The 27,689-nt window shown below is 39.9% G+C and overlaps 1 protein-coding gene across 1 annotated transcript in view; it reads right to left on the reverse strand.

Moving 5' to 3' along the window:
- Positions 1 to 27,689, reverse strand: part of MAP7 (microtubule associated protein 7) — a 151,141-nt gene that overhangs the window by 43,922 nt on the left and 79,530 nt on the right. Inside the window, exons 2-3 of the mRNA XM_052645615.1 lie at positions 13,337 to 13,438; positions 6,469 to 6,546 (exon numbers count right to left, since the gene is read on the reverse strand). Of these exons, the coding sequence (XP_052501575.1) occupies positions 6,469 to 6,546; positions 13,337 to 13,438 (180 nt within the window). The remainder of the gene's footprint in view (positions 1 to 6,468; positions 6,547 to 13,336; positions 13,439 to 27,689) is intronic.

Consider the following 27,689-nt stretch of genomic DNA (forward strand, 5'->3'; position numbering starts at 1 on the left):
AAAGCAGACAAGACAATAAACAAGTAGAATATCAATATATACATGCTTAGATGTTGCAAATAACATGGAGAAAAATAGAGGGTGCTAGTTTGGGGAGCTGCAAATCTGAGGAAGATGGCCAGGGAAGGCATCACTAAAGAGGTGGCATTTAAACAATACCTGAAGGAAGAGAGAAAATTATTTACATACATCTCTCAGGCCAAATATTCCAGGGGGAGGGCATAGCAATGTAAGTTCTAGGAGGTTAGAAAATTGATCTTTCACTTCAATAGCCCCAGGGTTTCTATTTCTAGCTCAATAGTGACCCCACATAAAATACTAAGTGAATGAATATGTGAATTAAAATAGCGTGAAATAGCTTCTTAAAAAAGGAGGTGGTGGTAGTAGTGGCCAATTACTCTACTAAAGTCAAAAATTTATATTACATAAATTTCACATGCCTTGATTCTTGCAGATGTTTTACAAGAGAGGTTAGTAACCAGGATCTATTCCAAGTTCTTACAGACTCTTAATGACTCCAAGGTTAACAAATGGTCAATGCCACACAGTATTTTCAAAAAGATGTCAGTATCTGCTCCAACACTTACATTTACCCTCTGGTTCTATGTCAAGTGGACAGTGAATACAGCACGCATGTACCCTGCTTGTATGTGGAAGCAGAAAGGCTCTTCCTCTACATGAGAGCTGGGTATGTGCCCAGCTCGGAAACCTGAAAAAACCCACCACCTGAATCCAAAGAATAGGGACTGCTCTCTATTTAACAGTATTGCCATTTGTTGAAGACCGTAAACATGGACGTTGGTGACCCTGTACATAAACAGCTGATACGGCAGAAAGAAAAAAGGGTCCATTAATTTTTAAAGGTTCAGTTCCTTCCTTAAGCTAAATTATCCCAATGCATTTAAAAAAAAATAAAAGACAATGCATAAAATAACTTACATCAGCAACTATGGCAGGCTTACCCAACAGAAAGTACAACCATTGTGTTAATTTGCTCCTAAACGGGATAATACAGAGTGAAGTGCTTAGAACATTGCTTTGCCCATAGTCAGTGCTCAATTAACATGATTATTATTAATAATATTATTAGTATTTAATTAAAGGCTTGAGTATAGTCAGAAAATATGCATCTGTTTTATATTTAGTCCTATGTACTGGCATAAAAAGAATTAGAAAACTATGACCATACTCTTTAAAAGCTTGAAATATATGCAACTAGAAAGTTCTATAAAGTCCCACTAGAAGAAGTTCAATAACATATAAAATAGCTAAAACACGATAGTTATGCAAGGTACAATATATAGTAAAAAAAAAAATAAGAGAGTTTCCAAGAGGGAAAAGATCATAAAACTAGGAAGGCTTCAAAAAGGACTGGTACTGAACGTGACAGAGCTGGACGAAGCACATCAGTGAGACAGTTTTGGGTAACTAAAATCTAAATTTATTAAAGTCTGCAGTAGGATGACAGCAGAAGCAGCAAATTTAAAGGCAAGGATCCGAGACCTCTGCTGAAGACAGAGGAGTACTGGACCTGTGACTATGTGGGTTTAGGGACAGGGTGTGAGGCAACCTCCACCTACAAACCTGAGGCCACCACTAGAGGACTAGGCTGAGTCCAGACTGCCCAGCAGCATCTACAAGTGGCTCAACAGGCCAGCGTGGAGACGAGGCAGTGCACAGCACTGGACCACCAGGAAGAGAACATTTTATCCTGCGAAAGATTCAGTAGTTAAGGCTGGGAGTCAGAAAGATGCCAGAGCCTCCAGCAGCAGCAGAAAGCATCAAAAAAAAAAAGACCTGAAAAATAATGCTGTGGGGGTGGGGAAGGGTGGAAGGCATATTGGTGCAACTGACTGGTACACAGCAATTACTCAGAGGAGTGAAAGCTGATGGACAACTTACTGTATAGAAGTTGAGTTTTAGATGATAGGAAAGCATCTACTATCTTAAAGAGTGGGTTGGGAATGTGGAACCCATAATATCAACACAGGAGAGTAGAAATCATGAGAACAAATACAATTCTCCCCACCTAGCCCAGGAAAAAAACAAAATTAAAGCTTAGAAGAGAGATGGTAAAAAAATATGCAGAAGTCAAGAGAGAAGTTTGAAGGAATGGCCTGAATTAGAGTCGGATGAAATAGACTAGTTGAGGACATTTTTTCATGAGAAAACCTTTTAAGGCAGAAAAATAAAGCTTTCAGAGTATATACGCCCAACCAAATGAACAGAACAGTCCCACACTTCAAGAATTATGCCTGATTTTATGTGATAAATTGAAGGATAATGTAGAAACAGCAGGCCACATGACATAATCCTATCACAGTGCATTAAAGCATGACTCAGAGATTTAATCCACAGAAAGTTATTAACAGACCCGCTGTTTGCAAAACAATACAAACATAACATGTCACCCAAGCAAAGATCTTTACTCTCCTTCTTTCTACTTTGCTTTTTAAAACGTGGTCTTAAAAAAAAAAAAAAAAAACTTCAATGATTTCAATATTAATTTCAGCCTACATTCAACAGTAAATAATCAATCTCACCAGCCAATTGCTTTCAACTTTGCTTTGTTGGAATTTCTGGGATGTATTCTTTTTTTTTCTTTATACTTGGAAAGCTTTAAACTTTGAAAGCTTGGTAATAGTTGATATTATTGACTGCTTTTGTGTTTTCAAAAAGCACACTCCAAAGATCTTTGAGATAATAGCCATTCCTCCACCCTACCTGCCATTTTTTAAAACACACTATTCCATTGTCATCATAGTTTCTGCAAAGCTGTTTATGGGTAGTTCATCAGATGCCCTTTGATTTTCTCTTAGTACTAAAATTTGTCAGAAATAGCCCTTCTGTATTCAAAGGCACAGCTTACATCAGATGCTAGATTTTACATGACTCTTTCACAAACGTAAGGGCACATCTGCATGTTTGTGTATTTCTGAAGATTAATTTCTACTCACAGAACTTAAGTGGAAAAGAACATGCCAAAAGACATTGGTTTAAAATTTTAAAAGAAAATACAATTAATCCAGAAAAAATAAGAACATAAAAATAAAAGTGCAGAGTAAAATAAAATATAAATACAGCAAACAAAATGTTACTTCATTGAAACTATGACTGTCAGCAACAAGAAAAGAGATCAGAATTAAGGAACTGGAATCAGAATTAAGAATTAAATACAGCAGGGGTAAGAAGGAAGAAAAACAAAGCCTAGAATATGCTGGGTGTGCTAGTCGTTCAGTTGTGTCCGACTCTTTACGACCCCATGGACTGTAGCCTGCCAGGCTCCTCTGTCCATGGAATTTTCCAGGCAAGAATACTGGAGTTGGTTGCCATTTCCTTCTCCAGGGGACCTTCCCAACCCAGGGATCGAACTTGGGTCTCCCACATTGCAGGCAGATGCTTTATTGTCTGAGCTACTAGCTTACCAAATAAGTTGTGACCACAGGATAATAAAATAATTTGAACTTTGACCCATTATTAATCTGATGATGAACAGATGTTGGGTCGGTTACCAAATCCCCTTTTGCCACCTGTCCCTGCACCACTGCTCTGCAGTCCCCATCTCTTCTAGTTCCCTGGATGACTCTGTTCATCCTCTAGCTGGAAGCTCAGGTGGTCCCTGACATCCCCAGGCTGGGTTAGGTTCTTCTGTGGGTTCTCAATGCCCCATGTGTGTACTCCTTCAATACCATCCTCTATTAGAATTGCCGTGTGTTAATCTACCCTCTCCCACCTCCCACTAGACTGCAGCTAACCCTGGAGGGCTGGGTCTTAACCTTTATTCATCTTTTTAGCATATAGCAAATATGCTATGTGCCTGGCAAATAGCAGTTTTAAAATATATAAATTAATGATGCATGTTCTACATCATTGATGTATGGTCTGAAATATGATTTAAAATATGGGGTTATATATTAAGAAGAAACCCAGCCACTTAATAGATAAAGCAAGGCAACTTACAGAATCTGCAGACTCAGAGCTATACAACTTTATAGCATAAGAAGGGAAATCATTATTGTGTGACCAGCATAAGCATGCTTTCCATGATAAAACTAGTAACACCTGGATTTGAAAGACAAAGAAACCCAAATGGAAAGACCCGAGTTAAGGTGTAAAAGCTAATTCTTCATGGGGTTTAAATCATAAAGGAATAGTCTCCTCACCCTATGGAGCTCCTTTAACTCAGGCAGCTATGAATCCACATTGCAATGCTAAGGTGACATTTAATAGGGTGAAGCCTAACCCGACAGTGATGGGGTGGAGAGGGGAGAGTGCTTTTCCCTGTTTGGATGGATTCAAAACCAGGGTGTAAACACCAACCACCCTGGAGCAGCAGTCTGCTGCTTTATGCTCATCTGGAATCTCTTCTGGCTTCTGTAGCTCTGCTTTTCTTTCCCTCTCAGTTCTGATCCACTTGTCAAATTGACCTTGCCTGGGGAGCAGTAGGCACAGTTCATAAAAGGAAAAAATCCAGACTGCACAGCACTCCAAGCAGAGAGGAGTGGAACATGCCACAGGTAGCCCTGTTCTCCAGTAACCTACCAGCTGGAAGGAGACCTCCCAGAGGTGGGGAACTTCAAGCATAGGCGCAAACTTTAAACACAGAGAAATGCGTGTGGCTTGTTAACTTCCAGTAAGTCACTGAAATTTCTGCTGGAAAAACCTTGTCAGCAGAAGAAATGACCTCACATGACCATGATGGCAAGGGAGAGAAAGAGGCCTGTGTTCAAAGTGTTAGTTAGGTAGGCAGAATAGGGAAACGGAGTCCAAAACGGCGGTGGCTAAAAGACAAGGAAGGGAAAAGCCCGCGAAAATAGAACAAAAGAAGCTCCTAGGACTGGAGTGAGGACCTCAGGTAAAACAAACAACACTCCTGGCTGGCCCCATTTACATAGGACAGGCCCAGGGAGAGAGAAACATATAAATAGAGGAGCCAAAGCTAGCTCTCTCCCCATCCCTCCACGTCTTTGGATCTACGTACCCTCACGCCTCGAAGATGGATTTTCCTGCTATCTTCTAAATAAAATAGAGCTGTAACACTGAGCTGTAACACTGATTTGTCTAAGAGCTATAACATGGTCCATTTGAGACCTGAGAGCTATAACACGGTCTATCCAAGACCTGAGAGCTGTGACATGCCGAGGGGGCTTTAATGTCCATCACTCGAAATCTTTGTTGTGACGGGACAGAGAACCGAGGAACATACACTTGCGTGACAAAAGAATGTAAACAATGTCAACAGACTTTTGAAAACCAGCTTCCAATGAACTTTACAAATCTGGGTTCTTGAATACAAATAATCAGAGATGGGATATGGGGCTGGGTTCTCCAATTGAAACACTAACTCTTATAAAATGCAGTAGAACTTTAGAAAAGTTATAAGTCATCCACTGGAAAGATTGTGACAACCTAAGTCAGTTCTGGTTTTAAAATATCAGACACCCTGGAAACACTGAGACACATGACCAGACATTTCATCTTTCCAAGGCACATAAAGAGAATATCCTGTCTTGGCAAACTTTGCATAAATGGACATTCAAGCAAAGGAGGAGCTGGCACCAACATCCTTGCTAAGTGTTCTAGAGGATGATTGCTGAAAGTGCTTGGATCTTGGCTTCCTGATCAGCTAGTCCCATGACGCAGCTTTCTAGCTGATCGTGTGGCAAATACCACAGTTGCTCAACTTTTGCAAGGGCCTTGGGTAACAAAAGAAAAGTCAGACATCGCAGCTCAGGTCTTGTGTTTTTCCTGGCAGCATACTGGTAGCATCTGTCTATAAAATTCAGCAGCAGTGTTCTTTTAACGTGGAAAGCAGTGAATGCCCTAGCACTTAACAGTCTCATAACTGGGCACATAAAAAGAACCCTATGATTACTCTCCTGGTATTTTTTAAGTTGTAAAATGTAAGCTGAGCCATCACGCCTCTCATACATATATTCCTCCAGTGTCAGATGAAACTGTCATTACACCAAGAAATGAAAATCTCCCTAATCCTGGGCTGGACTTCACTGTGGGTGAAAATTTGGTTCTGTGTTTATCAGTTCAGTTCAGTTGCTCAGTCGTGTCCGACTCTTTGCGACCCCATGAATCACAGCACGCCAGGCCTCCCCGTCCATCACCAACTCCCAGAGTTCACTCAAACTCACATCCACTGAATCAGTGATGCCATCCAGCCATCTCATCCTCTGTCATCCCCTCCTCCTACTGCCCCCAATCCCTCCCAGCATCAGAGTCTTTTCCAATGAGTCAACTCTTCGCATGAGGTGGCCAAAGTACTGGAGTTTCAGCTTCCTTCCAAAGAACAATATCACATACTAAATTCTGTCTCCCAATCCATTAGCAAAACTCATAAAGGCATGCAAGAGAGCATGGCTATTATAGAAATGTCCATTTGCTCAATGTTAAGTGTCCATTATCCTAGGGGAAAAAAGTAACATTTCAACAACAGTGTCTTTGAAAGGGACCTACCTAGCTGCTTCTCCCGCTCCTCACGCCGCTCCCTTGCGAGCCTCTGCCGGTCATCAACACGCAGCACAGGTGGAGGGTCTGAAAAGGAGATGGGAGACATAGAGGAGCAGATTTTTAAAAATGATATACACTGATAAATATCTGTCTGGTACATCTGATGAATGAATTATTACTACATCATACCTATAGTAACATTACAACAATTATGACCATACTTGTAGTGATGTACTTTATTATAATTTTCCTGAGAATTTCCCAGTATTTTCTTCAATTTAAAAATATTATATATGAGGTTAGATTCTATGAGTTCTCATTAAAAGGGAAAAAAATCATTTTTTTTTTGCATCTATATAAGATGCTGGATGTAAACTAAATATATTGGAATAAATATGTCATAATACAAGTCAAGTCATTATGCTGTACACCTTAAACTTACAGTTTAATCGATGCTGTATGTTAAATACATCTCAATAAGACTCAAAAAAAATAAAAGAAAAAAGACACTCAGCCAAAACAAATTATGTCAAAACATAACTGTGCCTTTGGCTTATTATCATCAAACACTATTCATGAGGTTTTATGTTCTTAAACTACTGAACTTTTATTATTTTTATGTTTTAAAAAGTCTCCTGGGGCTTCCCTGGTGGCTTAGTGGTAAAGAATCCGCCTGCCAACGCAGGAGACACAGGTTTGATCCCTGGTTTGAGAGATCCCACATGCTATGGAGTAACCACGCCCATGCGCCCCAACTACTGAGCTTGTGCTCTAGGGCTCGGGAGTCCCAATTACTGAGCCCACGTTCCCCAACTACTGAAGGCTGTGGGCCCCGAAGTCTTGCTCTGCAGCTAGAGAGTAGTCCCTGCTCGCCACAACTAGAGGAAAGTTCAGAGCACAGCCAAATAAAAAATAAGAAAATAAAATTTAAAAAAGTCTGCTCCTTAACAACAAATAGAATCTAAGTGAATGTATTCTACTAAATAGATGGTCAGTCACCAGTTAGACATGAAGAGCCCAGCTTTGAAATCAGACAGGCATGAAATCACTTCTGGTTCTGTCACGCTCTCTTGCTGTGAGACTTGGCCGAGTTACTCACCCAGCTCTCTAAGTCTTAAGCTGTGACATTGGTTTCATGGGTTTTTACTAGTTGTCTATGAGGATAAAATAGACCTTATCTAACATCACTATATGGATTAAATAAAATGGTGCTTATAACAGCATTAACACAGTGCCTAGCACTTGATAAATCTCAGTAACTATCTGCATTCATTGAATACACTAAATATCTACTGTGATCAGGCAGTGTTTTATGTGCTGAAAGGAGAGCTATCAACAAAAAAGACAGAAATCTCTGCTCAAATAAAGCTTGCTTAGGGAAAACATATGTAAAATATAGAGAATGGAAAAAGGGGCAATATATAGAATGTTCTGGAGAAGGAAATGGCAACCCACTCCAGTATTCTTGCCAGGAGAATTCCATAGACAGAGGAGCCTGGCAGGCTACAATCCATGGGGGTGCACAGAGTTGGACCAGACAAAGACAACTTAGCATGCACGTACATAGAATGTTGTTGCTTTAATGGCTAAGTTGTGTCAGACTCTTTTGCGACCCCATGGCCTGGAGCCTGCCAGGCTCCTCTGTCCATGGGATTTCCCAGGCAAGAACACTGGACTGGGTTGCCATTTCGTTTTCCAGGGGATCTTCCCAATCCAGGGATTGAACCCACATCTCCTGCACTGGCAGGAGGGTTCTTTACCACTGACCCACCTGGGAATGTTAGACTGAGATAAATGCTAAGGAGACAACAAAGCAACAAACAGACTGTGAAATGGCAGGAATGGAAGGCTGGGCATTTTGGATAGGTGCCAAGGGAATTCTAAGTTAGATGGTAGCTTTTATGTGTAAAAACTTGATGGAAATCAGGGAGCTGTCTGTGCAGACATTCCAAGAGGTGAAAAGCAAGTGCAAAGGCCCTGAGGTTGCAAGTACCTAAGATGTTCAAGAAATGACATGAAGATCTGAGCCACTGGAGCAGAGTGAGATCATTTAAGCGATGGGGCCAGAGGCTAGGGTCCTGGTGAGGACTTTGGATTATGCTGTGAGTGAGATGCCACTAATGGCTTTCCAGCAAAGGTCTATAAAAATACGCTCACTCTGCTGTTGCTAAATAAAAACAAAAGCATAGTAATAACAATGATGATGATAATAATTACACTTAACATCAGCATTATTTTCCTTGCTATTAAATTAACAATTTAAAATCTCACATTAAAAAGAAAAACCTACTGGAATAATACTTTAGAGGCAACATAGTAGTACTTCAACAGATTTAAAGGCCTTGCATCCCAAATGCCTCCTAAATGTTACAGAATTTGTACATTTAAGAGAATAAAACTGTATGAAAGTGCATTAGAAGCTGCATAAACCTGGCAGTGGGGTCATGGGCAGGACCAGGAGATGATATTTTGTGTTTTTCCTTTGCTTTAAGGTATTTTTTTTCTAATTGATAATATGAACCCCTAACTAGCTCATATTCGTTATGATAATTATTTCCCCCATTTGCTAATCATTTATGAGGTTTCAAATATTTTTTATGTAGAAAAAATACAGCCTTTGGTCTCAAAAGGTTTTCTTCTGACCCTAGAAAAGAGGCACGCAGACCCCCCTTAGGCACTTTGTTAAGGGTCACAGACAGGGGAGCTTTGCTGTTGTTTGTTTTTGGAAATGACAGCCCTATCGAAATGATATTTTGAAGAAAAAAATGATCTAAGAACCCAAGCCAAAATGAAGTTAGAAGAAAGACTTCTAGCAATTACTTATTGCTTTAAAAAAGTCCTTTAATAGTGAGGTTTTACTCCCTTATGAAAACTTTGCACTTATTATGAAACTTGAAAACCATAGTAACTAAAATAATATAAATAACTTTTATTTATAAAAGTTACATGGGCACATTATAGAAAGTCTATAAGTAGACACAATGAAGTAAAATTCTGCTCACAGAATACCGAGTATGTGACATTTCTACAAATTTCACACAAATTTTGACAAAAATTTTCAAAAGGAGGTTTTAATAACAACATAGTCATCCTCACCTACCTTCTTCCACCCCAACCAACCCTGAGAGCCCCAAGTCAATACCTGGTGTTCCTGCAGTCATGAGACAACACTCAATTATGCAGTGGAACATTTGCCTTTCAGATGCATAAAGAAAGGGCATAGTTCACCTCTGATTTCTATGATATCATTCCATATGAAAATTACACTCTTCACATGTAATAAACTGTATCCTGTCTGGTAACACCAGTACCTCAGAAACCAGGTTGTATATAGTGCTATCAAGATATATCAATAAACACTATAAATAAGGCCAACGCTTATGAGTTCAATAATTCTCCCTGGCCACCTTTATCGCTTTCAGCACTGATCTCAACCACTATTTATTTAGAATTCGATTTGAGAAAGTAAAGAACAAATATAACACATTTCTAAAATATAACGCATTTCTAAAATATAACACATTTCTAAAATACAACGCATTTATAAAATATAACGCATTTCTAAAATATAACGTGCATAATGACTATTATATGCTAGATGAGTTTGGTTGGTTTCAGGACCTGCCACTAAAAAACGCTGTGGAGTGAAAAAGGTATTCAGTTTGAATTCTGTTTCCATCCTCTGGTCACATTGATAAGAAGGTCACTTTGGTACCAGAATGTTAATAAACACCCTGTGGCAGATTAAAGATGGCTGTGAATATGGGTAGGGAGGAGCAGAGTCTGGTCAGTTTTGTTCATTGCTATATTCCCAAAGCCTAGGACTATACCTGGCAGAAAGGAGGGTATTCAATAAGTATTTATTAAATAAATGAAAGAACAAAGGAGCCAGCAACCTTGGTTAACATTTGGAGCCTACACACTCCTAAATGTTAATGGAATTAACATTCACTATGAGGGCAAACTCATACCAAACTTGTATTTGACAACAGATTTTTGCCAGTCTATGTCCGATGCAGGATACAGCATGCTTGGGGTTGGTGCACGGGGATGACCCAGAGAGATGTTATGGGGAGGGAGGTAGGAGGGGGGTTCATGTTTGGGAACGCATGTACACCCATGGTGGATTCATGTCAATGTATGGCAAAACCAATACAGTATTGTAAAGTAAAATAAAGTAAACATAAAAATTAAATAAATAAATAAATAAATAAAATAAAAAATTATAAAAAAATAAAAAATAAGTAAGTAAAAGGTATTAGTAAATACTCATGATTACAATTCTAAGGTTTAATAATTAAAAACTGATTAAAAATGACCTTTAAAGGTAGGATTTCAGAAAAAAAATACAATTGAATAATTGCAAGTAAATAGCAAATTTTCTGAAATTTTTTTTTTCTCCGTCTCATTTCTATCCTATCACTTTTTTTTCTGGAACAAAATGAAGGTATAGAAAATAGTTTGACATCATGAATATTTCACACTGTTTCTCAACAGATCTAACAATTAGAATAGAGTTGTTACTTAATTTTTAGAAGGAAAAGTTTTTAAGAGAAATAGGATTTCAGTGGAGACACACTTGCAGCTACACTCTGCATCCAACCTTCTACCTGTGATAACTGAAGAGTAAAGGGACCACCCAAACCAGGGTACTTTTGAGAGTGAAAGGGCATGCTGATTAATAGCCTGTGGTTACATGTGAAAACATGCAATCCTGAAAAAGCTGGAACTAAAGAGTGACCCTCAAAGATCTAGAAAAATAAATTCACTGTGACAAGGCTTTTTATAAGAACTCACTATACCTTGACCTCTATCTGAACAACTACTGTCAGGATATTTGCATTTGGTCAGGGCAATATTCAAAATACCCCCAAAGAGCATGTACTTTTTTTCAAGTTCCTGAAGTAAGAAAAATTTTAAAAATGCTTTAGACAGATGTTCCCATGACTCATATCCCATAAAATCAAAAGGTTTTACTCAAACCTATAACTCCAACATGGAACCTCTGCTATCATCTTCAGAGATACTCAGGAAAATAACATGGTGGTTTAAAAATAAGAGTCTTTGATGTATCTGTGCTTATGTGTATATACAAGAAAGCAGACACAAGTATACTTAAAAGACACAATCTGAAATGAAACGTCTCCTCACTGAACTTGACTCTAGCAATATAAATCAAATAGTTCTATGAAGAGAGTCAATTGGGGTAGAAAAGATTTTTCTTTCGGCCTCTATATTTCTATGCACTCTGCATATCTCTCTTCTCACAATAGAAATACTATGTTAGAATGATCTATTTATATACTGATTTTTTCTACTATACTTGTCAGCTAGAGAGTAGGATTGGAGAAGGAAATGGCAACCCACTCCAGTATTCTTGCCTGGAGAATCCCAGGGACAGAGGAGCCTGGTGGGCTGCCGTCTATGGGGTCTCACAGAGTTGGACACGACTGAAGCGATTTAGCAGCAGCAGCAGCAGACAGTAGGATTGTTTTTCAATAATATATTCCTAGTACCTACATAGTGCTATTACCAGATGAATAAACAAATTATCAGGATATAAAAGTACAAACTGCACAATAAAGAATGAGAGGAATTAGAAATGATGGTTGATGCAAAAGGGAAAATCAGTATAAACCATTTAGCTATGTTCAATTCTCATGATAAAACAAAGGGGATTTTCATGCTAAACAGCTTCTACTTCTACAAGGATGCCCACTGGAGTACAGGGTAAGAAAGTCCACTAGAATAAGCCCTGTGAGGACAGCAGTCCTGTTGCTTTGCTCACACAGTATCTCTCAGAGTCCCCCAACATTGGGCAATTACTCAAGAAACATTATATGTTGGCTGCGCTTTGGGTGGATATATGGACGGATAAATGAATGAAAATGTAAACTGACTAAACGGGGAAAATCTCAGCCTGTGAATTAAAACTCCACTGAAACTATACATCATTTGCTATTAACGGTAGCAAATGCAGTGCTTGTCACTGTAACTGTTATACATCATCTGAATGGCAAGACAGACTTATCTGCTCCGTTGAAGACCTCCTCCACATAGGAAAAAAGGCCCCACAAAACTAGGCGGGACAGGGAATGTTTTCTATGAGGCTAGATACAGTTATTTCCATCTTTAGTCCCACTGATGCACTGTTCTTGAGTGACTCTGGCCTTGGATGCAGCCTGAAATAGGCTTCCAAGAACCTCAAGAGGTGTTCGGTTTGCCTTTTCCTTCCTTTGGCTATCTCTGGTCATCATACTGTAAGTTAGTCTCTCCCAAAGACCACATCATGGTTGCTGGATACCCGGAAGCTACTGAATTGTTTACTCCATTGTTTGTAGTTTGCTTACAGAGTGTTTGCTTCTTTGTATCACTGAATGGAACAGACCATGAATCACAGGCTATTAAATGAAATTACTGTGTAGATGTACAATCATTGCAGGCAACAGAGAACAAAAACGTAATTCTATACCAGTATTGCTGCGTGTAATGATTTCCTTAAGTGGGTTTTGAAAAAGTCACAAAAGAGATATGCACTAATGCTGGGCATACAGGTACAAAAAAACTGTGTCATTTCTATCATTTCAGGCAGAATGGAAAAATTATTACCTCTCGCACACTGCTTGACAGTTAACAGTGCACTCACAGATACCATCTTGCCTGTCAAAATGATTCTGAGAGGTGAGTAGGGCTTAGCTTTGAATCTCCATTTTAAAGAAAGAAAATCAAGGTGTGAGAGGTTTTCTGACTTCTAGAAATCCGTCTAAATGTGTGTTTTGATGGCAGGACTGAAACCAAGCTCTCCTAAATTCTAGCAGGCCTAAGACCTTTGGGATTACCCTCCTTTTTCCACAGCAAAGGCAATGAGCAGTACCTGGTTTATTTCCTGAGTGGTTGCTATTTTGTCCTGAAATAGTAGTGGAGGACCGGTGGGAGGCAGCGGTTTTCTTATCTTGTACTTTGTTGCCATCAGGTACTACACAGATGAGATAAAAGAGAAAAGACGTATTTAGTTTCTCAAAATTTATTCAGAAACATTCACATATTCAAAATTTGCTGTCAACTTTTGTATCAAGTACTAGGCTAGACCCAGGAAATACAAAGATTAAGCAGCTGATAACTCCTACCCTCAATGAGCATAACGTTCAGTGGGAAGAACACACCCAAGAATCAATAGCCTCAGCTCAACTGACCAACCCTACAGCAGTGGTGTGTTCAGGGTCCATGAAGTCATTCACCCTGGCTGCTCCAGTTTATACATAGAGCAACCACAAAGAAATAAGACTGCAATCTAGAGCATCTGATCTTTGTTCTTACAAAGGTCATGCATTTGGAACCAAAAAATTCCAAGAACATAACCAAGCAGGTCACCAAAAGGGAACGAGGGATATAATTTACTGGATTTTGGAAAAGCCTCTAACAAATCTTCAGTAACAAAGATCATTCAAGAGACTAAAGCAAATGTATTCTAGGAAGTGACCAAAGGGCAGAAATATCAGGCGACTCCCTGGTTATATAAAGTATAAAGTCCTCCAGGTAAACTGTTCTTTACACATTTTGCTTTAATAATATATTTTTCAAAAGATATTTAAAGTATTTTGCTGCTTCTCATTAAGTGGTGTCAAAAACCAAACTCTTGATTTTCCCTGCCTCCTACCCTCTGCCTGAAAATTTGTTTCACCCACAGTCTTCCCCATCCATTCAAGCAATTCCATTCTTCCAGTAGATTAGGCCTGGAGCCTTGGAATCAGCTTTGACTTCTCTCCTCCAGTCTCTCCCCAAGTTTGATTCAGTAGTAAGTTCTTTCAGCTCTACCTTAAAAAATCATCACCTCTATCACTACCTTCTGATCCTCTCTTCCCTGTGTGACTGGAATGTCCTCTTAACCAGTCTACCAGATCCCACCACTGATTCTCAGTCTCCGCTCATCTCAGCAGCCAGAGTGACCCCATTAAATCCGAAGTCATGTCACTGTTAGAAGCCACCATCCCACTCAGAGAAAAATTCAAGGGCTGTGCACGGCCTACAGGGTACTATATGGTTTGGCCTTTACCTTGTACCACTTAACCTCTTAATTACTCTGCTCAGATCTTACACACTGACTTTGCCCGTCTCAGAGCCTTTGCATGTACCTGAAATGTTCTCCCAGATGTTAACACGCGTCTGTCCTTCACTTCCACTGAGTCTCTGTTCAAGTGTGATATTAGAGTCCTCTTGATCTATCTAAAATAGCACCTGCGTCACTCATCTCTCCTCCTTACTCTGCCTTGTTTGTAGCCCTTATCCCCTGACACATTGCACATTTATTATCTCCTCCACTAAGCTGAGGGAAATGGAGAATAACTAGAAAATGAGATTCAGTAGTTCAGGGTTTTTGAACCTCAAAGAGTATGACGGTTATACTTCAGGAAGACTAAATTTAAAAATGGTACCCCAGATGTACTTTAAAAAGTTATTAAATTTGCTAAACCTTTACCTTTAAGCTCTGAGCAAAGAATATACCAAATTTTTATGGATGCCTCTCAATTACATATAGTATTAGCTAGCATAGGAAACCACAGACTGAACAGCAGAAAGCATCCTATGCTGTATTTTTAACACTGTTTAACTGCCCAGTTTCAAACAATTTGTTGGCTTTAAATAACAGGTTCAAACATAAACACTGGTTGCTATAACACTCTCATCCGACTTGCCAAAAACAAGTTGCCAGTTATCACCATGTGGCAGATAAAGGCCACCCTAGTTCATATTGGCCTACAGCCTCACAATTTTAGAGGCAGCCCCTAAAGACCAAAAATTGACTTAATTGGAACTCTGGTGCTTAATATGGATAGAACAACTTTCTCCTATCTTTTGCAAGATATTCTCAAAACTGCTCATAAAGAAGATAAACAAAAAGGAGTGCACACAGATTGGGAATACTGTGATTATTTTCTTTTTATTATACAGCCACCTCTAGCACATAGCAAATAAAGCCTTAACTAGTAAGCTGTTTAAGCGAGCTTCTATTTATCATTTTTACTTAACTGAAAGATAATTAGGACTATTTGTTTAGCCTGTATTTCATATGCATTCATTTCTTTCTTACCTTAGCATATTTGACATAATTTAATCTATCTCTGTTGATTATCTGCAATGCCCTCAGGCCCGGACAACAGATATCAATCATAGCTAAATATTATGTTGCAGTAGACCACGGAGGAGATTCAAAAGAAGACATATTCGGTGCAAGTGACTTTTCCAAATAATTCCTGGGTAATCCCTCTCCCCCTTTTTTTAGGTTGTAATTTGCTTTGTCTTGAAATTCAAATGTAAAATATAAATTTCAATTATACTGGAAGTCTGGAGGTCTGGTTACCTGAATTCCAATTTACCTATCAATATATCTGATTTTTATTAGACCCAGTCGAGTTGGATCTATCTGCCCACTTTCGTATCATCTGGATCTCAGGAATTCATTTCTATCACAAAATCCTTCTGAGTCCTATTCATAACAAAACAAATGTAAAATTGATCTTAAAATGTGTTGCTGCTGCATGTTCATATAAAACTGATAGGCTAAATTTAGTAAAATAAAGGTAAACTGAAAGTCAGTCTGTTTTAGCCACAATTATGTGTGTGTGCTTAGTTGCTCAGTTGTGTTTGACTCTTCGTGATCCCATGGACTGTAGCCCGCCAGGCTCCTCTGTCCATGGAATTCTCCAGGTCAGAATACTGGAGTGGGTAGCCATTCCCTTCTCCAGGGGATCTTCCTGGCTCAGGGAGTGAACTGGTGTCTCTCGTGTCTCCTGCATTGCAGGTAGATTCTTTTTTTTTTTTTTTGAAGTCTTTATTGAATTTGTTACAATATTGCTTCTGTCTTCTATGTTTTGGTTTTTTGGCCTGAAGGCATGTGGGATCTTAGCTCCCTGACCAGGAATTGAACCTGCATCCCCTGCATTGGAAGATGAAGTCTTAACCACTGAACCACCAGGGAAGTCCCTGCAGGCAGATTCTTTATCATCTGCACCACCAGAGAAGCCTCTGGGAGCCCTGCTACTTACTACCTGAGTGACTGTCAGAGTTTCTTGACTTCTCTGAGTAGGTAATATGAGGGTGAAATGGCCTAACTCAGAGGGTGAAATGGCCTAACTGAAATGTCACTGGGGGGATTAATTGAAAAGATCTATGTTAAGAATCTATTATAGAACATGGCCCACAGGAGGTGTTTAGCAAACATTCAGCCCTCTTTCTCTCAACATTTATGCTCTTCCTCAAGGTCCTGGGCCTCCCACACTCCCAGGTGTAGAGTTGTGTGTTGAGGTTGTAGTGGAGGCGGTGTGCACTTTGGAGTCAGCTGACCAGGCTCTGCCAGTTATGAGCTGTGAACCCACAGCACGTCACTCAACCTCTCAGTCATAATTTCCCCATCTGCAATGCAGGAAAACACTTTCAGGGTTGTGAAAATTAAATGAGACTGCCCGGCCCACTGAAAGTCTCAATAAAAAGTGGCAGGTTTTTTGGCTCTCCCCCTAGTCCTACACCAATGTGGGAAGGCAGGTTTCCAGTTAGTTCCTCTGGGCTTTGCTTGCTAACAGGGAAAGCAAACTTAGTCAAGTTGGTGACAGCAGTCCTACGGAGCAGAGCCTGGCTCTGCTGCTGGCTTCAGAGGTTTGCAGCTCAGCTACAATCATACCTCCTGGGGGCTACAGGAAGGTAGGACTTAAGAGTACAGTTTCTAGTTTCCTGACTTAATCATCAGTCTTTCTGGGGCTTAGAGAGATGACAGTTTTCTGAGATGTAATACCTTTCAAGTTGCCAAAAGTAAGGATAAGTCATCAAAAAAGAAAAAAAACTCACTTATAATAGCAGGAAAATAGTAGCTTCTGAGAGGATTGGGTGTGTTTGTTTGTTTGTTTTTTCAAACAAATGGCAGGGAATTTCACTGTTTGAGAATAGAATGAAAATAGGAATTTATCCATTTTAAGATTTCAACATTTAAAAATCTGGAAATCCTAGGTAACTAGCAGGTAGGATCACATACACCCTTTTAAAAATTACCATTAAAATACCAGTTTTAAAATGACCCAGATGACATTTCCAGTATTATTTATTTGAACCTCTTTCATTTTTCAGAACAGAAAACTGAGCCATATACTATGATGCTCAATAAGACTTTGGTAGCCTTATAAAATTTTTATTGATCTTCCTGCTAGCTTGAAAGCTTTATTCCATTAGCATCACATGTAAAAGTGTTAAAGAGAAGAGGAAGGATGGAGAGAAGCACCCTTGTGGTCTGAGACTCTGTCTCTAAATCACTCTGCAATAGAAGATGCAGGCAGCAGACCTTCCGAGCTTTCATTTAGTAAAAAATTCTGCAGCTTCAGGAAGTGCCACAAATGTGTGTCTACAATCGACCTCCTCTATGATTCACTACTAATACACTCCTTGCAATGTCTTTCCATGAAGGTCATGGGGTTCTCACTGCTTTGTGTCTATGTTTGGCTGTAGAGGCTGGTTGAAGTGCCTTCTCTCATGTGATGAAGATAACTGGTCCAACAAATGCTTAATTTAGTCAAAATGTTTACCAAGACATTTACGACTACAACTTTAGGGACCATGTTAAGCTTAAACTCACTGAATCACAGGTGGTCTTAAGCCCCACAAAAATAATGTATTTCTGTCACTGTTTTAAATCAAGCACCCGCTCAGTATGGGTTGGACTTTGTGCAATCAAGTCCCCAGGCTACACACATATCTTTGGGGAGTAAACCAGAAGACAGAACTAGAGGCTGAACTGCAGACAATTGTTTTTTTTTGTAGTAAAAAATGGCTGTAACTTCATATGTCTCATAGCATCAATCTACCTGGGCAGAAAGAAAGTTAACATTCCAGGCTTGCCAGTGTGTCCTTGGAAAGGTCTGACTTTGCTTTATGTCTCCTTTTGGCTATGATAAATCTTAGGCACAAGTATGACTAAATGTTAAATTCTGAGTCCTTCTCAGTGAATCACAGAACCTGAATCACAAATATCTTACATGAAAATCTGACTACAGAATACAACTATGGCAACTGAAGAACATTACTGGTTTAAAATCACAACATCTAAAGATTAAAGAGAACTCTTGGGAGAGTCTCAGGTAATTCAGAGTGTTTCACCTAAAATGTTCTACTGTATGAAATCCTTTTGCTTATTTACTTGACAGTTAAAATTTACTCTAAAAGAGCTGCCAGGAATATTGTAACATTTAAGTCATCGCTATTAAATGTTTTATCCAACATTATTCATAAAACTTGCATTAGAATAAGAAAGTCATAATGCAATTTCATAACTTCTAATGACTTTTCTGATTATTCCACATAGAGAGCTTTTCAGTTTAAATTCCTCCTAATTGTTTGTGAAGTTGTGTAGGAATGATTAAAGCTCATGGGAGTCAGCACTAGACAAACCTAGGTTTAATTTCCTACTTTATTTCAATTTTCTTCACATTTACTTAGTTAATACCCTACTCCATGGGACACCTTGTACTCAGTGTTGGGAAAATCTTAAGTGAACAATACATCTTTTCTACAACTTTATCCTTTTCTAGACCTCTAATTTCTAGGGAGCTTTTGATTTCCCCCAGTAATTTCTCTCCCTGCAGAAATATTCTCCCCCTTTATGGCCTACCTAAAGCACAATCTTGACCTCAGTCATTTTCCAGTCTGGATTTATAAATATGCTTTGCATTTATAAACAGTCTTCCACCCCTAGGGAACATATGCTCATGTATCTCTGCTATCTCTCGAAACTATGTCAAAGTTGAACTAACCTTCCTCACAGAATGAGCCAACCCGGTCTCCTTGTTACTGTCAATGGAACCACTGTATTCCCAGGCTCAGAAATGTTACATAATGTTTTCAGTAAAAATTTACAGACACTCCTATGGGCTGGCCACTGTGCCATGCGCTAACAATACAGACTGTAGGACCTAGCATCATGACATCATACATGAGGCGGTGATCAAGACCATCCCCAAGAAAAAGAAAGCAAAAAGGAAATATGGTTATCTGAGGAGGTCTTCCAAATAGCTGAGAAAATAAGAGAAGTGAAAAACAAAGGAGAAAAGGAAAGATATATCCATCAGAATGCAGAGTTCCAAAGAATAGCAAGGAGAGATAAGAAAGCCTTCCTCAGTGATCAATGCAAAGAAATAGAGGAAAACAACAGAATGGGAAAGACGAGAGATCTCTTCAAGATAATTAGAGATACCAAGGGAACATTTCATGCAAAGATGGGCTCAATAAAGGACAGAAATGATATGGACCTAACAAAAGCAGAAGATATTAAGAAGAGGTGGCAAGAATACACAGAAGAACTATACAAAAGAGATCTTAATGATTCAGATAACCACGACAGTGTGGTCCCTCACCTACAGCCACACATCCTGGAGTATGAAGTCAAGTGGGCCTTAGGAAGCATCACTATGAACAAAGATAGGGGAGGTGACGGAATTCCAGCAGAGCTATTTCAAATCCGAAAAGGTGATGCTGTGAAAGTGCTGCACTCAATATGCCACCATGTTTGGAAAACTCTGCAGTGGCCACAAGACTGGAAAAGGTCAGTTTTCATTCCAATCCCAAAGAAAGGTAATGCCAAAGAATGTTCAAACTACTGCACCACTGCACTTATCTCACACGCTAGCAAAGTAATGCTCAAAATTCTTTAAGCCAGGCTTCAACAGTAAGGAACCAAGATCTTCTAGATATTCAAGCTGGATTTAGAAAAGGCAAAGGAACCAGAGATCAAATTGCCAACATCCATTGCATCATTGAAAAAGCAAGAGAGTTCCAGAAAAACATTTACTTCTGCTTTATTGACTACACCAAAGGCTCTGACTGTGTGGATCACAATAAACTTTGGAAAATTCTCCAAGAGATGGGAATATCAGATAACCTTACCTGCCTCCTGAGAAATCTGTATGCGGGTCAAGAAGCAACAGTTAGAATCTGGCATGGAACAATAGACTGGTTCCAAGTTGGGAAAGGAGTACATCAACATAACATCAAGGCTGTATACTGTCACCCTGCTTATTTAACTTATATGCAGAGTACATCATGCGAAATGCCAGGTTGGATGAAGCACCAGCTGGAATCATGATTGCTGGGAGAAATATCAATAACCTCAGCTATGCAGATGATACCACCCTTATGGCAGAAAGAGAAGAACTAAAGAGCCTCTTGATGAAAGTGAAAAAGGAGAGTGAAAAAGCTGGCTTAAAACTCAATATTCAAAGAACAAAGATCATGGCATCCAGTCCCATCACTTCATGGCAAATAGATGGGGAAACAATGGAAACAGTGACAGATTTTATTTTCTTGGGCTCCAAAATCACTGCAGATGGTGACTGCAGCCTTGAAATTAAAAGATGCTTACTCCTTAGAAGAAAAGCTATGACACACCTAGACAGCATATTAAAAAACAGAGGCATTACTTTGCCAACAAAAGTCCGTCTAGTCAAAGCTATGGTTTTTCCAGTACTCATGTATGGATATGAGAGTTGGACCATAAATAAAGCTGAGCGCCAAAGAATTGATGCTTTTGAACTGTGGTGTTGAATAAGACTCTTGAGAGCCCCTTGGACTGCAAGGTGAATATTCATTGGAAAGACTGAGGTTGAAGTTGAAGCTCCAGTAGTTTGGCCACCTGACACAAAGATCTGACTCATTAGAAAAGACCCTGATGCTGGGAAAGATTGAAGGCTGGAGGAGAAGTGGAAAACAGAGGATGAGATAGTTGGATGGCGTCACCGACTGAATGGACATAAGTTTGAGCAAGTTCTGGGAGTTGGTGATGGACAGGGAAGCCTGGGGTGCTGCAGTCCATGCGGTCGCAAAGTCAGACATGACTGAGCATCTGAACTGAACTGAGGACATAGCATCTACCTCCAAGATCCTCACTGTCCTTTTGTGGAGACAATATGCAAATATAGGCATTTACAATAGACCAAATCAGTTTTCAAAAATCAATACACTACAGAGGACTAGTAACCAAATAAATGATACAGTGTCATAGGGAATCAGAGGGGGAGGCCGTACTACAGGGGGTAGTAGAGATGGGAATGTCACTGAATAAAGATTTTGACGAATGGAGGGAATACAGATACGTGAGAGGGATGCCGAGAATTCTCCTGGCTGGGGCATGGCATGTGCAAAACTACCGAGGCACACAGATGAGAGTGCATCGAGGGACTGTCCAGTCAGAACGGGGGGCGTAGGAAGGCAGGCAGGTGAAAATAAGACAAACAGCCCAAGGTCAATGCCTCCTCAGATTCCAAGAGCTTTGAATTTGTGATGAAGGCAGTGGGAAGTCACAAGAGTGCCAGATGGCACTTGCAGCTGTGAACTAATCTAGCTTCAGCAGATTCTGGGTAAATGAAAGGTAAGGCCCCACAAGCCTGCTGGAAATGTATTCAAAAGGGTTATCATCTTAATAAAAAACAAATCTGACTAAAACCACATCTTAAAAACTCCACTTTCTGCACAATTTAATAATTATGCAGATTTTCCCACTTTCCCTTAAGCTGTACCAAGAGTTGATTATTTAACTACTAAGGGAGAAAAGTGACACGAGTGACTGTGTTTTGAAACTTCTGTCTGTAGCTGAAGCATCAGGGAGATAAGGATGAGCAGAGTCAGTGTGGCTGTCCTGGTGGGAGCCAGGACAGAGAGGCAGCTGCGCACAGGGACCCTGCGGAGGTGTTCCAGGTCTCCTCGGCTTCAGACCCTGCAGGAAATGGAGACCCAGTCACAGACGGCAGGAAGCAAGAGCAGTGAGCAGGAATAGGAAATAGAGAATGGAGGAACAGTGCCTGGCTGGGAAACAGGTGGGGTGTTTTTGAAGGTGATACACAGGCAGGTGACGTGGGTAGATGCTGATGAGTATCTTTACTCTTTCATAGGCAAACCTAGGAAGCAGTCACGTCACTATGCAAACTCACAGGCACCGCACCATGGCAACATATGTAACTAGAGATGCTGAGAAACAGTGCAGAGTCTGACTAACCCTTCTGCACCAGAACAGACCCACTTTGTGGCATGGTGCGACATTTGGTCACGTTTAAATTGACGCAACAATAAGAACAATGAACCATTTATTCAGCACTCTTGCTCATTTCTTGTTGCAAAAACAAATGCAATTAAATGAGAATGTTTGATGATAATGTGTATCTGGGACATACACTGTATCCTCCTTATTCATATTGACAGAAATGACTCAATTAAGACTTACTTTTTTTTTTTTTGGCATTTCACACATTCCAAATAGAACAAAAACTAATGACTCACCAGCCCCACTGTACTACATTAGAGGCTTATAAGACCCTGTGGAGGTTTTAAAATTTAGAGGGAGCTCATCCAGCAACAATGAATATTGAAAATCCCTTTCTGATAATTTTTTTTTTTCATTATGAAGAAATGAAGTTATGACAGTTATGGAAAATGATATTCATCCAAAAAACAAAGAAATCTTTCCAATACTGAGATAATACAAATCCAATGTAGAGCCATGGATTTTACAAATATCAATATAAACCAAACACTGCGTGAAGTTATGTGATGTATGGGAACAGAATTCACCGAAAACATCACTCGTCTCCAAAACTGACAATAAGGCATGAAGAATGGAACAGACACATGTTGGTTTTCATTAACAGTTTGTAATCAATCAACCTCCACAAAGAAACTGAAGCAGTTGCACTGAAGTTTCGTCTACAATAAGTTAAAATGCCAACATAACCTTTTCTATAAAAATCCATTTTGTTTGCCAAAGTACACAACAGGAAAGATATAAATATTATTTAAATAACTGCAACAGATAATTCCACCAAGTTACCAAGATATTTTTAAGGGATAAGGGGTAAGCTACTTGTTTACTCCGAAGAGTTGATGTCTAATCACAGACATCATACTTAAATTCCCAGATGGCTCAGCGGTAAAGAATCCACCTGCCAAGCAGGAGAGGCAGGTTCAATCCCTGGGCCAGGAAGATCCCCTGGAGGAGGAGATGGCAACCCACTCCAGTATTCTTGCCTGGGAAATCCCACGGACAGAGGAGCCTGGTGGGCTATAGTACCTGGTGTTGCAAAGAGTCAGAAACGACTGAACAACTGAACACACAAACACACAGACATCATATTCTGACCTTGAAGAACCATAGATGCTCTCCAAGTAAGGGGAGTGACAGGCTAATTTAGTCTTTGACACTTGGCCAGGTGTTTCCAGAACTACGATAATCTCTACCAGACCCGAGGAACTTGAGGGCAAGGATGGTGCCTTCATCTTTATCAGCTCCATATCTTTAGTATTTTGCCCACCATTTGGCATATAGGTGACACTGAATAAACGCCTGAAGAAGGAAACAAGAGGGCAAGAAATTGTAGATAATGTACCCCAAACAAACTGTGGCAAAAACCCAAGAAGAGAAAGTATTAATGACAAGTAAAAAAGAAAAAGTATACATTTGCCCACTTTATGATTATACAGTGGAAGTGAATAATAGATTTAAGGGCCTAGATCTGATAGAGTGCCTGATGAACTATGGAATGAGGTTCCTGACATTGTACAGGAGACAGGGATCAAGACCATCCCCATGGAAAAGATATGCAAAAAAGCAAAATGGCTGTCTGGGGAGGCCTTACAAATAGTTGTGAAAAGAAGGGAGGTGAAAACCAAAGGAGAAAAAGAAAGATATAAGCATCTGAATGCAGAGTTCCAAAGAATAGCAAGAAAAGATAAAAAAGCCTTCTTCAGCGATCAATGCAAAGAAATAGAGGAAAAGAACAGAATGGGAAAGACTAGAGATCTCAAGATAATTAGAGATACCAAGGGAACATTTCATGCAAAGATGGGCTCGATCAAGGACAGAAATGGTATGGACCTAACAGAAGCAGAAGATATTAAGAAGAGGTGGCAAGAATACATAGAAGAACTGTACAAAAAACATCTTCACGACCTGGATAATCACGATGGTGTGATCACTCATCTAGAGCCAGACATCCTGGAATGTGAAGTCAAGTGGACCTTAGAAAGCATCACTATGAACAAAGTTAGTGGAGGTGATGGAATTCCAGTTGAGCTACTTCAAATCCTGAAAGATGATGCTGTGAAAGTGCTGCACTCAATATGCCACCATGTTTAGAAAACTCAGCAGTGGCCACAGGACTGGAAAATGTCAGTTTTCATTCCAATCCCAAAGAAAGGCAATGCCAAAGAATGCTCAAACTACCGCACAATTGCACTCATCTCACATGCTAGTAAAGTAATGCTCAAAATTCTCCAAGCCAGGCTTCAGCAATACGTGAACTGTGAACTTCCTGATGTTCAAGCTGGTTTTAGAAAAGGCAGAGGAACCAGAGATCAAATTGCCAACATCTGCTGGATCATGGAAAAAGCAAGAGAATTCCAGAAAAACATCTATTTCTGCTTTATTGACTATGCCAAATCCTTTGACTATGTGGATCACAATAAACTGTGGAAAATTCTTCAAGAGATGGGAATACCAGACCACCTGACCTGCCTCTTGAGAAATCTGTATGCAGGTCAGGAAGCAACAGTTAGAACTGGACATGGAACAACAGACTGGTTCCAAATAGGAAAAGGAGGGCGTCAAGGCTGTATATTGTCACCCTGCTTATTTAACTTCTATGCAGAGTACATCATGAGACACGCTGGGCTGGAAGAAACACAAGCTGGAATCAAGATTGCCGGGAGAAATATCAATAACCTCAGATATGCAGATGACACCATCCTTATGGCAGAAAGTGAAGAGGAGCTAAAAAGTCTCTTGATGAAGGTGAAAGAGGAGAGTGAAAAAGTTGGCTTAAAGCTCAACATTCAGAAAACGAAGATCATGGCATCTGGTCCCATCACTTCATGGGAAATAGATGGGGAAACAATGGAAACAGTGTCAGAATTTATTTGGGGGGGCTCCAAAATCACTGCAGATGGTCACTGCAGCCATGAAATTAAAAGACACTTACTCCTTGGAAGAAAAGTTATGACCAACCTAGATAGCATATTCAAAACAGAGAAATTACTTTGCCGACTAAGGTCCGTCTAGTCAAGGCTATGGTTTTTCCAGTAGTCATGTATGGATGTGAGAGTTGGACTGTGAAGAAAGCTGAGCGCCGAAGAATTGATGCTTTTGAACTGCGGTGTTGGAGAAGACTCTTGAGAGTCCCTTGGACTGCAAGGAGATCCAACCAGTCCATTCTAAAGGAGATCAGCCCTGAGATTTCTTTGGAAGGACTGATGCTAAAGCTGAAACTCCAGTACTTCGGCCACCTCATGCGAAGAGTTGACTCACTGGAAAAGACTTTGATGCTGGGAGGGATTGGGGGGCAGGAGGAGAAGCGGACGACAGAGGATGAGATGGCTGGATGGCATCACTGACTCGATGGACGTGAATCTGACTGAACTCTGGGAGTTGGACAGGGAGGCCTGGCGTGCTGCGATTCATTGGGTTGCAAAGAGTTGGACACGACTGAGCGACTGAACCGAACTGAAGATGGTGAAAAAGTGAACGTCGCTTATTCTGTCTGACTCTTTGAGACTTATCCTGGCCAGAATACTGGAGTGGGTAGCCATTCCCTTCTCCAGGGGATCTTCCCAACCCAGCGACCGAACTCAGGTCTCCCACATCGCAGGCAGATTCTTTACCAGCTGAGCCACAGGGGAAGCCGAAGAACACTGGAGTGGGTAGCCTATTCCTTCTCCAGCAGATATGGTAGAAAAAAGGTGACCAAAAGAACTGTCAGATCACAGTTACATTGCTCCGTATCAGAAAACAAAAACTAACGTAATTCTAGGATGGTGCTGACAATGTGTTAGGCAAGACTCAAAAGCAAATGACTGTTGTGGCAGCCACATAATAGAAAGGTTTGCTCAGTACCACTTATAGTGAGGGCTTCTCTTGTGGCTCAGCTGGTAAAGCATCCATCTACAATGCAGGAGACCTGGGTTTGATACCTGGATTGGGAAAATCTCTTGGAGAAGAGAAAGGCTACCCATTAGAGTATTCTGACCTGGAGAATTCCATGGACTGTACAGTCCATGGGGTCGCAAAGAGCCAGACACGACTGAGCGACTTTCACTTAAATAACAACCCACTCCAGTGTTCTTGCCTGGAGAATCCCATGGACAGAGGAGCCTGGCAGGCTACAGTCCATGGGGACGTGAGAGTCGGGCACAATTTAACGACTAAACCACCATCACCACTTAACAGTGAATAACTGGGGAACAGAGGATCAATCTCCAATACAAAAGTATACCACCTATACTGCCTGGGATAAAGCCTGAGAAGAGTACAGTCTCCGGCTGGAAACATTAGACACTCCGTGAAACAGGCATTTCATCTTCGAGAGATTTGTGAACTCCAGCCTTTTTTTCCAAAGCAACTTAATAGATATGTTTTGATAATCTGTTTGTTAAAAAGCCAAAAAAAAAAAAAAATCCATCTTAGGTGAAATGAAAAGCATTTCAGAAAAGCACATGTTCCATGGAACATGTGGAAATGACTGAGAATTATTTCTCAAGCTGTTTTGTTTATCACCAAAAGCTTCTTGATTTGTGTTACAAAGTCCTTCTGATACAGTTAGCCAACAGGAGTAAACACTCACTACACACTTTAAATTCAACCAAAGAGGCTTTTATTTAAAAGTCAACAAAAAATAAACAAAAGCCTCCCTTCAGCCAGATGGAGACAACACTATAATCAAAAGAGAAAATGCTGTATTTTTCACCTGTATTAATATAACCAGATTAAAAGGTAAGCCTTTTCATCCCTGTGGGTGACGTATTTTCCTGGCAATATTTACCAGTCACAGTTTCACAAATGATCTTTGCCCTGTAATATGAATAATGTTTATGATTAAGCAAAGTACAGGGCAAAATGTAGAAAAAGGGTGAAAACCCTAACCATACTGTTTTCCAGTCTCACTGGGAAATGGTAAATTACAGATTGCAGTTAATTGTCTAAATTTCAACAGCTGGATAGGGAGCTGATCAAATTAGACCCAATTCAATTAAATTCAGTGTATAATTAAAAGCAACTGTTTAAATAATTTAGGAAAGAAAAATAATTAGAACTCAACTTTATTATACTCCCCTTAATTAAAGTCACCAACTGAAAGAAGCTGTTTTTACTTTTAACAGGATTACAACTTATCTTGAAAGAAAACTAAAATGACTAATGCCAGAGTTTTAAAAAA

Source organism: Budorcas taxicolor, chromosome 9 (genome assembly GCF_023091745.1).
Source record: "Budorcas taxicolor isolate Tak-1 chromosome 9, Takin1.1, whole genome shotgun sequence".
Taxonomy (NCBI): domain Eukaryota; kingdom Metazoa; phylum Chordata; class Mammalia; order Artiodactyla; family Bovidae; genus Budorcas; species Budorcas taxicolor.